Below are 13,298 nucleotides of genomic sequence, written 5' to 3'. Positions count from 1 at the left end.
TCAAGCGTGGCCAAAACCAGCTAATATTCCAAGTAGTAATCAATACTACAAAACAATACAAGGGGAATAAAAGAAAAGGAATCTGAACAATAGGGTTACTCTTCCAGCTTGTGCAGAGGATTTGCCTTTGTCTGTCTTTTCAGCGATGGGAATTTCAAATTCGTACCGGTGGCTTATTGTACTTGATGGAATGGGAAAATGGGAGACTTTTGTACATGTTTGGCTTTTGCGCGTCCAGCGTCCTGATCGTATCTCAGTCGGTTATGTTTCTTAAATGGAATACGTCCATCACATTCTAGTTTTTACGGCTAACTAAACACATGTGCTTGTATAAATATGTCTGATTATTCTTTCAGCGATAGGCAACGTCAATATCTAAACCTGCCTATCGTCAATATCCAAACCTGTTGATCTAGGTTTTTTAAAACATGTTCATAAGATGCACCTAATAAACTTGTGTTCCTTTTGGTGCACCTAAGATTGTTTGGAAAAGAAACAAAAAAGAGACTCTGCATTGGGTTTCAGACTTTCAGTGGCACGCGAATCAACCGCACATCCACATACTGCGGAGGAGAGCGAGTGGGGGAGCAGAAGCAGAACAAACCCAGCCGAATGGCGCGGGAATCTCTGACTGATCATCGATCGGCGGCGGGAGAATCTGCCGTTCCAACCGCCCCCCGGCCAGATCCGGAGTCAAAGGCCGGCGCCATAAAGGGGAAGAATCTCTCCGCGCAGCTCAAGAATCCGCCACCGCAGCAGGGTTTTATAAGCCATCTAGCCACCTCGGTTTGTCCCGGGCGAGTTCTTGGCGGCTTCCTCTCCCAAGGAGAGACCAAGGGAGGAAGAGGAGATCAGGAGAGGGACGTGCTCGCCGCCGCCGCCGCCGTCGTCGTCGTCCGGCTCTGAGGTATCTGTCCGCCGCCCCTCCGTTCTTATCCGTTCCTCGTTTCCGGTTTGCGATTCGGCGCGGCTGCCGGCGCGCGGCCGCTGCTGCTCGCCGTTCTGCCCGCCGGAAACCAACTAGCTCCGGCGAGCTGTTCGTTATTGAGACGCTCCTGGTCTGAATCCCTCCGGCGAGCGCGCGCAACCGGCTTGGTTGTTCCCGACGGACGGCCGGGCGACGCCGTGTCTTGCTGGGGTGTGCACGCCTTGATCTTTGTTAGATTAGTGAAAAAGATGGGGGATTTTCTCTCCTTTTTTTTTCGCATTTCCTTGTTGGATTCATGCAGATGCAGAGCATTTCGATAGTGCTGCTTTCTTTGAATATGACACGAGCGAAGGAGACGTGTTTATAGTTGTTTAATTTACCTCTGATGATGCTCTGACTGATCCATGAGTGCACTACTCTAATTCTGCTAGTTAATACTTTCCTGTTTGCTTATTTTTTGGGCCAAATTCAGTAGCTTTCTAAACCAAAAAAATCATACTAATAGTAATTATTAGTTAACATTTAACAGCATCATTTTTCTAGATGAAAAGGTGCTCCCTGTATTATACACCATGTCTTCAGAAATGTTCTTTCCAAATCTTTCTGAACATTGCTTGGACGAGGCCGCCAGGGGGTCACTGTCACCCCAGCAATAAAGTCCAACGGTGATGAGGGCATTGCTTGTCCGTTCCTTCACATCTCCTCCATTCCCACCATCCCATAAAGCTTCCACGCCATTGGTGAATCTGGAGGTTGTCGACGCCACAAACTCGCGTCCGCCGCACGAGTCAAACTTGTGCGGATCAAGTTGGACTTTTCAGTCAGTGGCCTGGCAGGGGGATTGTTTTCGCGAGTTTCAGTGCTTGTCGCTGCTATAAGAGTAAGACGGCCATGGACCATGTTCTTGCATGTGCGTCCTCTCCGCTCACTTGCCACGAGGTAGGCGGTGCTTGGGTTCCTTGCTCTTCTTCTTCTTTTTCTTCCCCTTTTCCATTTTCTCCCCCCTTCTTGATGTGTTCTTGGATGGGAATTTTTGGGGGGGTGAATCTTCCCCTGCTCTGAAGAATCAAGGATCTAAATCTGAATCTCATCCGTGGGGACTGTAGCCGGAGGGATGCTTTCTTGTTCATGTTTGGTCCTCAATAATTGGAGTCTCCTTCTGATATTTATGTTGCTTGATCTAAAAGTAAGAAGAAATGAACATTTCGGATGTGTAGAATAGCTGAAAAAAGATAGCATCTTCAAAATTAGGTACGACTTTTGATTCTTCAGTTTCATTTTTAGCAAACGCCACAAAAAAAAGTCTGAACGATCAGTTGTGGAGATGACGAGAACTTCCCCATAAAAATAGATTCAGTTCACAGATTCCAGCTTCTTCATCAGCTGGACACAAACTAGTGTCCCAAGTCTCTGACATTTGCTGAAACCATTTGCTCCCTCCCTGCAGGTGCTCCAAGGCCCTCTCCTGAGCTCCTTGTCCTCCATCAGAGCCGACCTCACGATGTACCTGATCGAGGACAAGGGCGGCGCCATCGCGCTGATGCTGGCGTCGCTCCTGTTCCTGGGCACCTGGCCGGCCGTGCTCACACTCCTGGAGCGCCGGGGCCGGCTGCCACAGCACACCTACCTGGACTACTCCCTCACAAACCTCCTCGCCGCCGTGCTCATCGCGCTCACCTTCGGCCAGCTCGGGGACAGCAAGGACGGCATGCCCAACTTCTTCACCCAGCTCGGCCAGGTAAGAAACATTCTTGCTGACTGATTGGAACATTCTTGCAACGAAATCATCAGCCCAGGGCGCTGATTCTGAAATTTCGAATGGTTTTTGTGTTGAAGGACAACTGGCCCTCCGTGCTGTTCGCCATGGCAGGAGGTGTGGTCCTCAGCATTGGGAACCTGTCGACCCAGTATGCTTGGGCGTATGTGGGTCTCTCGGTGACTGAGGTTATCAGCTCCAGCATGGTGGTGGTGATAGGTTGGTGAAACCACTCCTCCCTGTCAGGTTCCAACTTGCAACAAGTATCATTGTTGTTGGCTATCTTTTTGGTGATGAGGCACCACTCATTCTTGATCATGTCACCATCGTTATTGATCACAAATTCACATGGGAGGGATCATCAATATAGATTAGCTTCTTTTTTTTCTCCTCAAAAAAAAACATTAGCTTCTTTTCTCATACATGGAATTTGCTTGATTCAGAGTTTAGGAATAAACAACAGAGAAGATGTTGCTTACGAGGAAAAGGAAAATGTTGACACAAATATCTTTTTAGGTGCAAGCAAATCGTGCCGTTGTTATCTGAGAGAACAATTTTCTTGAGCAAATTGGCCTATTAGTTGTAAACAAGCCCATTTATCAGGTCAATATGTGTGAACTTAAACAGCCGAAGAAATGTTACTAGCAGCTTACGAAATAGAAGTACATCTGTAGTTCGTCTTTTAAAGAGCATCCTTAGTATAATTTTGGGGCAGTTGACAGTTGGTTGGACAAATATCTCAAGTATATGCTGAATTTGTAAAAAAAATAACTATTGTCGATGTGTTAACAGAAGTCTTGTTTGTCTCCCTGAGTTTTGAATGTTTATATATATATATATATATATATATATATATATATCATGTACTGTTCCATGTGTTTTTCAGGCACGACACTGAACTACTTCCTGGACAACCGCATTAACAAGGCAGAGATTCTGTTCGCCGGTGTGGCATGCTTCCTTGTTGCCGTCATCCTTGGCTCCGCTGTCCATGCCTCCAATGCCGCCGATAACGAGGAGAAACTCAATGCCTCCAACAAACTTGGGTGTGTAATTGTGTTCCATGTTTTTCTGAACTTTAAAGCTCTATAACAAAGTGTATCTTTTATAGTCTTCTCTGTATAAGCCTCTAAGCCACATCTGCAACTGAACCACTTCGGAATTCTTTCCATTTGCATCGTGTATTCACTGAGCCATGACAACCATAATTTACAGAGCAAATGGAAGTGTGGAACCAAGTAAAGGAATCCCTGACAAAGGTACATTGTCAGAGTTTCGGAGCTACTACTATTGATTTCCTGCAGATGGTGTCTGTTAGTAACTTCTCCACTTTCAGACGCTCCCAAGGACTTGGAGAATCCCTCTGGAACCAAGCATGTTACCAGAGCTGAGGCAGGGACAGCAGAGTACCTCATTGAGCTCGAAGAGAGGCGATCAATTAAGGTAACCTGTTTTGTCATCTGATTCATCCTATCGGAAACAAGAGCGATAAAATTAGCCTTTCTTCCAAACATTTTGTTGAAAACTCCAGTCTTCAGAAACAAAATATTTTGCTGAAAGAAGAGCATGGCTGTTTCCATGCACTGGACTGATCTGCTTGTCCAATTTTCTCCGCGCAGGTCTTCGGATCAAGCACCTTCATCGGACTTGGCATCGTCTTCTTCTCCGGTGTGTGCTTCTCGCTCTTCTCCCCGGCATTCAACCTGGCCACCAACGATCAGTGGCACACCCTTAAGGATGGCGTGCCACACCTGGTGGTGTACACCGCCTTCTTCTACTTCTCCATCTCGTGCTTTGTCATCGGCATCGGGCTGAACATCCTGTTCCTCTACCGCCCAATGGCCGGCGTGCCCAAGTCCTCCTTCAAGGCCTACCTCAATGACTGGAACGGCCGGCAGTGGGCTCTCCTCGCCGGTTTGCTCTGCGGGTTCGGCAACGGGTTCCAGTTCATGGGTGGCCAGGCTGCCGGCTATGCAGCTGCTGATGCTGTTCAGGTATGCCTTGAGTGCTTGTCCATTCTTCAAACTGATGTAAACCCAAAACTCTGAATCTTCGGAATGAGCATCTCACAGAAATACTACTGAGAAGACAACTTTTTAGCGTTATGAATCATTGATGGAGATTCTGATTGCTGTTTTCATCAGGCGCTGCCGCTTGTCAGCACATTCTGGGGCATAATGCTGTTCGGTGAGTACCGGAAGTCATCGCGGAAGACCTACATCCTGCTCGGTTTCATGCTGTTCATGTTCATCGCTGCCGTGGCAACGCTCATGGCTTCATCAGGTCACAGGAGCACGAAGTGATCCCCCTGTTGTTCTTCAAGTGTTGCTCATCTTGTGTTTGCAAGCGCAAACTACTCTTGCAGTCAAGACGCAAAAGAAATTCGAGCAGCAAAGCAAGGGACCCTGCTCCAGGAAGCAAATGGGAGGGTATTCCATTCCATTCACGAAATTTTCAGTAGAACGAAGATGTACATAAGAAATATTTGTGTTTGGATTGTTAGTAGTTGTTTATATATTCTTTCCAAAGGGAACTTGCTGATAGGATATGAAATGAAATTGTTCCAGAAAGTTTATCAGTATCCTTATGTTATTCATTATTGTGAGCAGGGTGAAAATGTCTAAAACATGAGATAGGAAGCCATTAGCTAGTATGCCAAGTAGACATCTAGCATGATACCAGTACTCCCACCGTCTTACCATACAAATTGTCAGTTACAGAGCAACAGACCGGCACTACACCCTTACAGGCTGGTTCACAACATAATTTTCATAGCATTCATGTTGTTCAGTATACCACAGAGACATTATAAGATTATACCACCAATTCGCAGTACAAGGTCAAGACTAGGTGTAAAAGATTGACGATCATGACATAAGCTGCTAAGATAACTCATCAAACCTTTCTTTCTACCTCTGTACCACAAGGGCATTGTAACCAAAACAACATCACCTATCCACACTACACGGAGACGGAAGGAAAATTCTGGTCCAGGGTCCATTACAGATCAAAATTGGGCCATAATAAATAATAGAATCATGCTGTTATGTGCTAACTACTGGAATCAACAAGTCAAAAAATGTTCAGGAGTTTTTTTGAGTTATTTCCCTCATCCACGATTTTTCTGGCGCATCTTTAGCATCGCATGACCTGTTTCTTCCAAGTGAGAGAACAACTTGTTCCTGCAAGGAGACCATTTCCAGCTTAACCACTTATTCTTACCAATTCTAAGGTATGATCGCAACGTAGTACTGGGAAAGGGAAGAGGGGGAAAATAGACTTACCTTGACTCAAAAGTTCCTCCACAGGTTTCACAATCATTACTGGGTGCTTTTGAGACCTCCTGATACAATATACCAGGTGTTATCATTGAAACAGAACATGTACAATTAGTCAGTTAATGGATGTTTCTTGCCCATAATAGGAGCAAGTAAACTTATGCATGCTCTGAATATGTGCAACTTACAATTGGATGATATCAAACAACATCTCACAAACGTGTGTGTGATATAAGTTTTCGAATCAAATATAGACACATATGGTATACAATTCATCGCAACAGTGAAAACAAGGGACCTTCCCAAAATTGGGTGGGTTTAGACAGGGGTGCAAAGCGCAAGCAAAAATATAGAGCATAAGAATAGGCTAGAGTTGCCAAAGCCAATCATGTCACAGCATACATATGCAACCAATCATGTTTTTTATTTTTTCTTTATGTTACTCCTAACTGCTTTTCATACTTTTAATCATCCCAACTTTATTTTCCAAATTGTCAGAGGTGAAGAAGTAAGATCAATGGGAGTTGTAATTTTTAGAACATGCAACCCATTTTGTATCTGGACTAGACATGAGGGCAAATCAATTAAAAAAAATGCTGCGACCAAATTTTGTTTTACGAAACAACAGTGGAATACATTAAAGGTATGTAAAAGGCGACCAGACCCTGAAGGTTGTTTTACTAAGGGTGTAAGCAAACTGCCTAGTTCAATGTCATCAACATTCTCAATATGCCGGATGACAGTTCTAGTCACCTGCCATTGTCGTAACTCATAAAAGGTATAATAGAGTACTACCCAAATGCCAGTTTAAAATGGTTGAAGTCCACACTAAGAAGAGTAAGAAACTTTCTACATGGTCATCAAACTACCTCTCCTCAGTACCAGCTGGCTAGTAACTAATCTAATCAATGTCTTTCTCTATGACCATTAGGAACTGCATTACCAATATATTTTTAACTCTTAGGACGGTCCTCAAATGATGCCTGGCTAAAAACATCTTGTCATATGCACCATGCAATGTTATAAATATAAGTTCTGAAGTAACAAGTACCCCAAATGTTTCAAAGTACAAACATTCGGAATGCATGGTTTCAGGCATTAGTCAGTTAGGTGTACACTGTACACATGTGGTTCAAATTAAAAGCATGGAAACGACTGAATAGCATACAGGGTTCTATAACAAATGCAACAGCAACTTATTGCAAAATATAGAAGTAAGACTGAAATGTGAATGAAGTATTAGCTTGGAAAAGGAAAGATAGTATATGTACCTTTTGCTTCTTCCCCTTTGATGTGCTCTTCTGGTCAGCCTTTGATGTGCTCTTCTGATCAGTAGAAACAATTTTCTTTTCTGCGCCTTTCTTGTTCTTTTTGTTCTTTTTAGGATTGCTGTTTTTTCCATTCTGATTATCTTCCTTGCTTGCTGAAGCACTGTCGTCGTTAGAAGAGGATGGCCCTTCCATCTTATCATCGACATCATTACCATGGCCGGACTCCTGAGCCTTAGCCTCACTTTTACCATGCTGCTCATTATCGTCATAAGTACCTTCATCTTGTTCCTTCTTTGCTGCCCGTCTCCTACGTCCTTTCCTTTTTGTGTTATTAATTTCAGAACTTCTATCATCGTCATCATCCTCAGCAGCACCTGACAAAGCTTCCTCTGGAGGAGCCACATAACCACCCTTCCTGTTTTTGCGGCTTGACAGCATTGCCTCCAATACACTGGCCTCATCATATGAACCAACCTCCTGCTCTGCGCTATCGGAAACCTTATCATCATTCTTTTTATCACGCACCTCCAAGCCTTCCTCCAACTCTTCAGCCAACTCTTCCACGGCATCTGAAAATGCACTCTCATCATCCGACTCCTGGGTAGGCTTAAAATCAAACCCCACATCAATTTCATTCCAATCGCCTTCCCCTTCCTCCTCTGCCTCCTTCAAAGACTCCTCCTCTTCCTTAAACGCCATTCTCAGCTCAGCGATCTTATCCCTATGCTTCTTCGACTGCTCATGGTTCTTCCACTGCTTATCCGATTTGAACTTCTTATTACACGCCACGCAGTACAACTCCTCCTTTCTCTTGGCCTTCATCTCCTCTTCCTCCTCGTCGTACAGGCCTTCCTCTTCATCCCCCCTCGCCCAATCAGGCTCCTGATACGACATCACACGCTCCTTCTTCCTCTTCTCCTCCTCCTTCTTCCTCTCTTTCTCCTCAGCCCTCCTCTTCTCCTCCTCTGCTTTCTTCTTCAGCGCCATGTCCACCACCCTCTTGTCCCTCTTCTTGCAGAACGCGGCGAGGCCCCTGACGGCGTCATTGTACTCCCGCCGCGCCTTGCGCATGGCCTTCTTGTTGTCCTCCTCCATGAGCCTGCGGACGCGGCGGTTCTCCCCGCGCGCGGCGTCCCACTCGGCTGCCCACCCAAAGTCCATGACCGAGCCGAAGCCCAGCCAGTAATTGTAGAAGGCGGTGACCTGCGCGTAGGGGGAATCGAGGTTCCCGATGACCGGCGGCGCGGCGGGTTCGGGGACCCCCATCCGGCGCGCGTAGGCGAGCTCCTGCGCGAAGACCCTGTCGAAGACGTCGCCGTAGACCTTGTAGAAGCCGCGGCCGGTGTCGGAGAAGCCGGAGAAGGCGGAGGAGGAGAAGAAGGCAAAGAGGTCCGGGACCGGGGAGGCGGACTTGGCGCCGGCGGCGGAGGCGTCGGAGAAGAGGATCTGGGAGCGGTGGGAGTCGTAGTAGGCGCGCTCCTGCGGGTCGGAGAGGACGGAGTGCGCGTGCTGGAGCTCCTGGAAGGCGGCGGTGGCGGCGGCGAGGTCGGCGCCGGGGGGCTGCTTGTCGGGGTGGAGGGAGAGCGCGAGGCGGCGGAAGGCGAGCTTGATGTCGGTAGGGGAGCAGTCGCGGGAGAGGCCCAGGACCTCGTAGTAGCAGCGCTTCGGCGCGCCGCCCGCCGCCGCGGACGCCATGGCCGCCGCCGCGCTAGGGTTTGGGCTCCGGAGGCGTCGCGTCCGGAGGAAGGGCGAGGAGGGGGATTCACGGCGGGTCTAACTTGTTTTTGTCTCTCTTTGAGGACAAAGTTGTAATTTGACGCGGACAAGGATACGGCTACGGCTACTTGTGGAGTACTACGTATTTTTACCTTCTTTTCAAAAAAAAATACCTAATAGTTTGGACTTTTGGAGATGGAATACATCTCATAGCACTTTGCTTCTCTCTCTCTCGTCAAACTTGTGTCGTGACATTTTGAATGTAGAGATTAATTGAACAACTTTTTTGTGCTTCGCATGTGCGGATTCAAGCATCTCAGGCCTAGTTTAGTTGGGGAAAATTTTTAGATTTTGAAACTATAGCACTTTTATTATTATTTGGCAATTAATATCCAATCATGAACTAATTAGGATTAAAAGATGAATCATTTACAATTAAACTGTGTAATTAATTATTTTTTCCAACTGTATTTAATACTCCATGTATATGTCCGAAGATTCGATGTGATGGGTACTGTAGAAAAATTTGAAGGAACTAAACAGGGCATCAGTTTAATCAATTTCTAGCTCACGATACAACAGCAGATCATTCGCATGCTCAGTGTGACGTCTGAATGCACATTCCAAATTTCCAGCTAGTAGCAAGTGTCTTATACTGTCATACATGAATTTCTACCCAGTGCCGCCGTCGTCACCGCTGCTTATTTTGTGCTACATCTTTGTCCTACTGGAGGGTCCCCAAACAAACCATTCAAACTGCGGCAGTTGTGCATATAAACGAATTTGCCAAATGTAGATGTACAAACAGAGGAAACACAGGACCAGTTCTGAGCTATTGTTGATTTGAGGATTTCCAATCGCTGTCGAACTTCCGGTGCTGCAAAAGCAAAACATAGGATACGAGTAAACTGTTATAGACAAAAACACTTCTGGTTCTGTTTGAATGAACTTCGAACATAAGTTCCTTCACAGAAAAAGTGAGGTTGGTCCCCGGAAAGCACTAGTACCTCTGAGATTGGCATTCGAGTTCTCACAGCCTCAACTTTAGACAAATCAAGATCTGCAACTGCAAATCCAGTGGAGAGCCGATCTGTGGTCACAAATTTTTTTTAATCAACCAATGCGTCCAGTGTATGTGTATAACAGTTGTTTCACATAGCGTTGGGATAAAAAGAACACCAACACAAACATGCAGTATGCAATAACTGGCCAATTTTATTTCTCCACGGCAATCATATCAATGTAGCGAATGTTGGCCCTGTTTGTTTTTGCTTAGCTTATAATCTAAGCGTGGACGAGAGAAGCGAAGATTTTCTCGCTTCTCGAATCTCGCTTCTCGTAGTTCAAATCTCTGAAGCGGATTACCAGAGAAGCGAAAATAATCGAGGCGTTTGGTGGGATTATCGCTTATTTCCACCGATAAGCCGATTATAATCGGAAACAAACAGGGCCGTTGATGATTAATTCAGAGGAAATAAAATTATATATGGAAGTTACGAAACGAGGTATTGAAGTAATCAGATAAATCTTGAACAAACAAATCCCAGTGAAAATACGCAAAAGAAACCTAACTTAGCAAATGGAGATGTAAAAGGTATACCTGGAAGGCGAGCTATCACTGTTCCCCATGGGTCAATAATTATTGAATCGCCATAGCTCTCTCTTTTCTCATTATGCTTTCCAGCTTGAGCCGCAGCAATAACCTATAAATTGTTTGGGAATTTCTTTATTTAACTTGCTTAGATCATGCAAGGCCAAACTGATTTACATATTTCAGACATCACATAAACGAAGGATTTTGAAATAAGCATAGCTCATTCGTTTTGAATTGGCAAATCACAAATATGCACATAGTGGATTTTCAAATAGATAACCTAGCAATATGGTTTGAACACATTCTCCATTATGTAAAATTACAAAAATAAGAAGATGCTGTTATTTGTTCAGCATTAACTTTATATTATCTATTTTCATGTTGCAAATAACTCAAAAATACAAAATAATCGAACAAATACACAAGCAAATGAGAAGATAGGAGTTGATTTACATACATAACATTGTGTCTCAATTGCACGAGCACGGAGGAGAACTTCCCAGTGTGCCTCCCCGGTTACCTTTGTGAATGCGGAGGGTACTAGTAACACCTATAAAAAACAAACTTATTAAGACAGGACCAGAAAATATGCAATAGCCCTACACTTTCTTAAGGGGGTATAATAGGCAGGCATTCCAATTCCATATAACCAATAATATAGTTTGTGTACAGTATATTAGAATGCATAACCACCTGTGCTTCATGCTTAAAGCGCAAAATTTGATAAAGCTCTGGGAATCTCAAATCATAGCAAACAGTAAGACCCAGCCGTCCAAAAGGACTATCCACAGCAACAATTGTATTGCCTGATAAGAGAGATAACACATCACAAAAAAAATCACATATAAGGAATTAACTGCCATCTGATATTATAACAGCAGATACTACTTTATGGAAGACAGTACTACAATAGCAGTCAAGTCAACGTGATATAACTTTTTACCACAACTATTTAGCTCAATATAAGGTACTCAGTAGTCAGAACAAACAAGGCAAGAATGATTATAAACAAATGGCTACATGCAATTCTTAAATATCTTATAGGTATTTGAATGATCTTGGGTTGTTGTAACTAGAAGAAATTTATAGAAAGCGCATAAGGTTGCTTAGGCATAAAATTTATTATAAGAGTAAATTTGTATTGTATGACCCTGTTATGTGTATGCTTCGAATAGTTTCATGGACACATTGCCTGACAACATCAATATGGAAAAATTCAACTCATACAGCAGTTGTTTAACCAACATCGATTTACATATATCATAGATCAATCTTTGCCAGAAAACAGATACTCTTGGAAATATACAGTTACCTGCAGTTGTGAAACGACTTTCCTTGTACACCATATTGCCAGGTACATCAACATCAAACCTTTGCCACAAAAGAAAAGAATGATCAGCCACTTTGATACCAAATGTTTATCATTTTGACAGAAACATTTGTAAATATAATTCTGTGTTATGACTACTTAGCTGAAATGTCACCATGTTTTAAATTTTATCATATGAGCAGTGTTTCCCTGGTAAAAAAAACAACCAACTTGTAGCACTGGAATAGAGAGATGTGGTAATCATGTTTCCTTATTGACGCAAAAAATAAAAAGAATCTACACATGGAAGATGCATCATTAAGCCCGCCTTTTACAATAGAAAACACAAGTGATTTAAGTTCTAGCTGTTTGCCTATATTTCTGAAAGGAAGTTTTCGTCGCAGATGTGAAAGTTGAACACTTGAACTTACAAATGTATTTTTTGATATGAGCTCCTAACTTTTCCAGAATCATCAATTAATACATGAGTATTGTACTGGTGAGAATCATCAGGTCCCTTTTCCTGGAACCCACCAAGAGATAACCACATGCCTGATTCTCTGCCAAAGTAACGTTCTGATAAGTCAAGTGCCAGTTCCACTAACAGAAAATCAAAATGTCATAAAAACATTGTGGATGCAGTTAAAAGGAAAGTGTAGAAGTGTTAAATATTCTTGTGTACATGCCTATGAGCTAAAAGAAGTCTTCAAATCAGCTAATAGATAGGACAGGGGAGCATAACACAAAGCCATGGTAAAAAGATATTTGTGTGAGATTAAAAAAAGAAGATTCAAATTACACAAAAAGAATATCTAACCCTGAATACAGGTGCATTCTGGGACATTAAATGATTCACTCTATAGTCTATTCACATTGAGATGAGACAGATGTGAAATATAAAAAGAAAACCAACAATTCTGTTCTCACTCACTTTGCAAGTGAGCAATATCTCTGCATTATTGGCCCATCTAATGGTTCAGCTAGCTTAACAGACTCGCCATCCTTGGATCCAATGAATGAGAAGACCTCGGGAAAACAAAGAAATTTCACTCCAAATGCAGCTGCTTCCTAAAATAAAACACACCATGTTAGTCTACTCAGCATTATTGATAACAAAATCAGGGCATCTAGAAGAAGCAAATTAAGAGAACCTAACATTACGAAACAACAAGCATATTATCATGGTAAATACAATGGGGCATCTAAGGGTACTAACTAGTAACTACTAAAATCTATTAGCCTTATTGACAACGGTTTCGTGAACATCAGATACAATATAGGACAAGGTAATTAGTTCATATTTTCAGTAATTATCTATCCTTGTCATGTATTTAAAAATGGAGGGATCACAAAATGGCATGATGTTCCATGTTTGAAGATTGCTTAGCTCTGTCCTTCTACAGGAAGCAAAGCTGGTTGTGCATTGCATTGATGTACAACAGGAAC

General features: G+C 43.5%; 3 protein-coding genes across 5 annotated transcripts in view; 1 reads left to right on the top strand and 2 right to left on the bottom strand.

The window, feature by feature from the left end:
• The first annotated feature begins 584 nt into the window (after nucleotides 1-584).
• LOC120699556 (ureide permease 1-like) lies at nucleotides 585-5,278 on the top strand. 3 transcript variants are annotated; one of them, XM_039983564.1, is made up of 8 exons: nucleotides 585-907; nucleotides 2,376-2,666; nucleotides 2,765-2,903; nucleotides 3,571-3,730; nucleotides 3,900-3,943; nucleotides 4,021-4,127; nucleotides 4,304-4,678; nucleotides 4,829-5,265. In XM_039983564.1, exons 2-8 carry the CDS (start codon nucleotides 2,430-2,432, stop codon nucleotides 4,985-4,987), a joined length of 1,221 nt encoding a protein of 406 aa, XP_039839498.1. In that variant the 5' UTR covers nucleotides 585-907; nucleotides 2,376-2,429; the 3' UTR covers nucleotides 4,988-5,265. The 3 variants fall into 3 exon arrangements, with proteins under 3 accessions (XP_039839498.1, XP_039839497.1, XP_039839500.1); XM_039983563.1 differs by lacking the exon at nucleotides 585-907 and adding an exon at nucleotides 1,499-1,867 and having other exon boundaries at nucleotides 4,829-5,278; XM_039983566.1 differs by lacking the exon at nucleotides 585-907 and adding an exon at nucleotides 1,920-2,179.
• A 41-nt stretch (nucleotides 5,279-5,319) lies between these two features.
• On the bottom strand, nucleotides 5,320-9,001 carry LOC120699555 (DNAJ protein JJJ1 homolog). Its single transcript, XM_039983562.1, has 3 exons — nucleotides 7,234-9,001; nucleotides 5,969-6,027; nucleotides 5,320-5,866 (listed from the first exon to the last, which is right to left on the bottom strand). Exons 1-3 carry the CDS (start codon nucleotides 8,926-8,928, stop codon nucleotides 5,794-5,796), a joined length of 1,827 nt encoding a protein of 608 aa, XP_039839496.1. The 5' UTR covers nucleotides 8,929-9,001; the 3' UTR covers nucleotides 5,320-5,793.
• Nucleotides 9,002-9,479: 478 nt separating this feature from the next.
• LOC120701026 (deaminated glutathione amidase, chloroplastic/cytosolic-like) overlaps nucleotides 9,480-13,298 on the bottom strand; it is a 50,340-nt gene continuing 46,521 nt past the window's right edge. The window contains exons 3-10 of the mRNA XM_039985199.1: nucleotides 12,784-12,920; nucleotides 12,284-12,412; nucleotides 11,856-11,914; nucleotides 11,237-11,349; nucleotides 11,001-11,093; nucleotides 10,550-10,652; nucleotides 9,957-10,039; nucleotides 9,480-9,826 (exon numbers count right to left, since the gene is read on the bottom strand). Of these exons, the coding sequence (XP_039841133.1) occupies nucleotides 9,782-9,826; nucleotides 9,957-10,039; nucleotides 10,550-10,652; nucleotides 11,001-11,093; nucleotides 11,237-11,349; nucleotides 11,856-11,914; nucleotides 12,284-12,412; nucleotides 12,784-12,920 (762 nt within the window). The 3' untranslated portion in view covers nucleotides 9,480-9,781. The remainder of the gene's footprint in view (nucleotides 9,827-9,956; nucleotides 10,040-10,549; nucleotides 10,653-11,000; nucleotides 11,094-11,236; nucleotides 11,350-11,855; nucleotides 11,915-12,283; nucleotides 12,413-12,783; nucleotides 12,921-13,298) is intronic.

Source organism: Panicum virgatum, chromosome 3K (assembly GCF_016808335.1).
Source record: "Panicum virgatum strain AP13 chromosome 3K, P.virgatum_v5, whole genome shotgun sequence".
Taxonomy (NCBI): domain Eukaryota; kingdom Viridiplantae; phylum Streptophyta; class Magnoliopsida; order Poales; family Poaceae; genus Panicum; species Panicum virgatum.
Note: the sequence above shows the minus strand (reverse complement) of the source record. Positions and strands in the feature narration are given on the sequence as shown.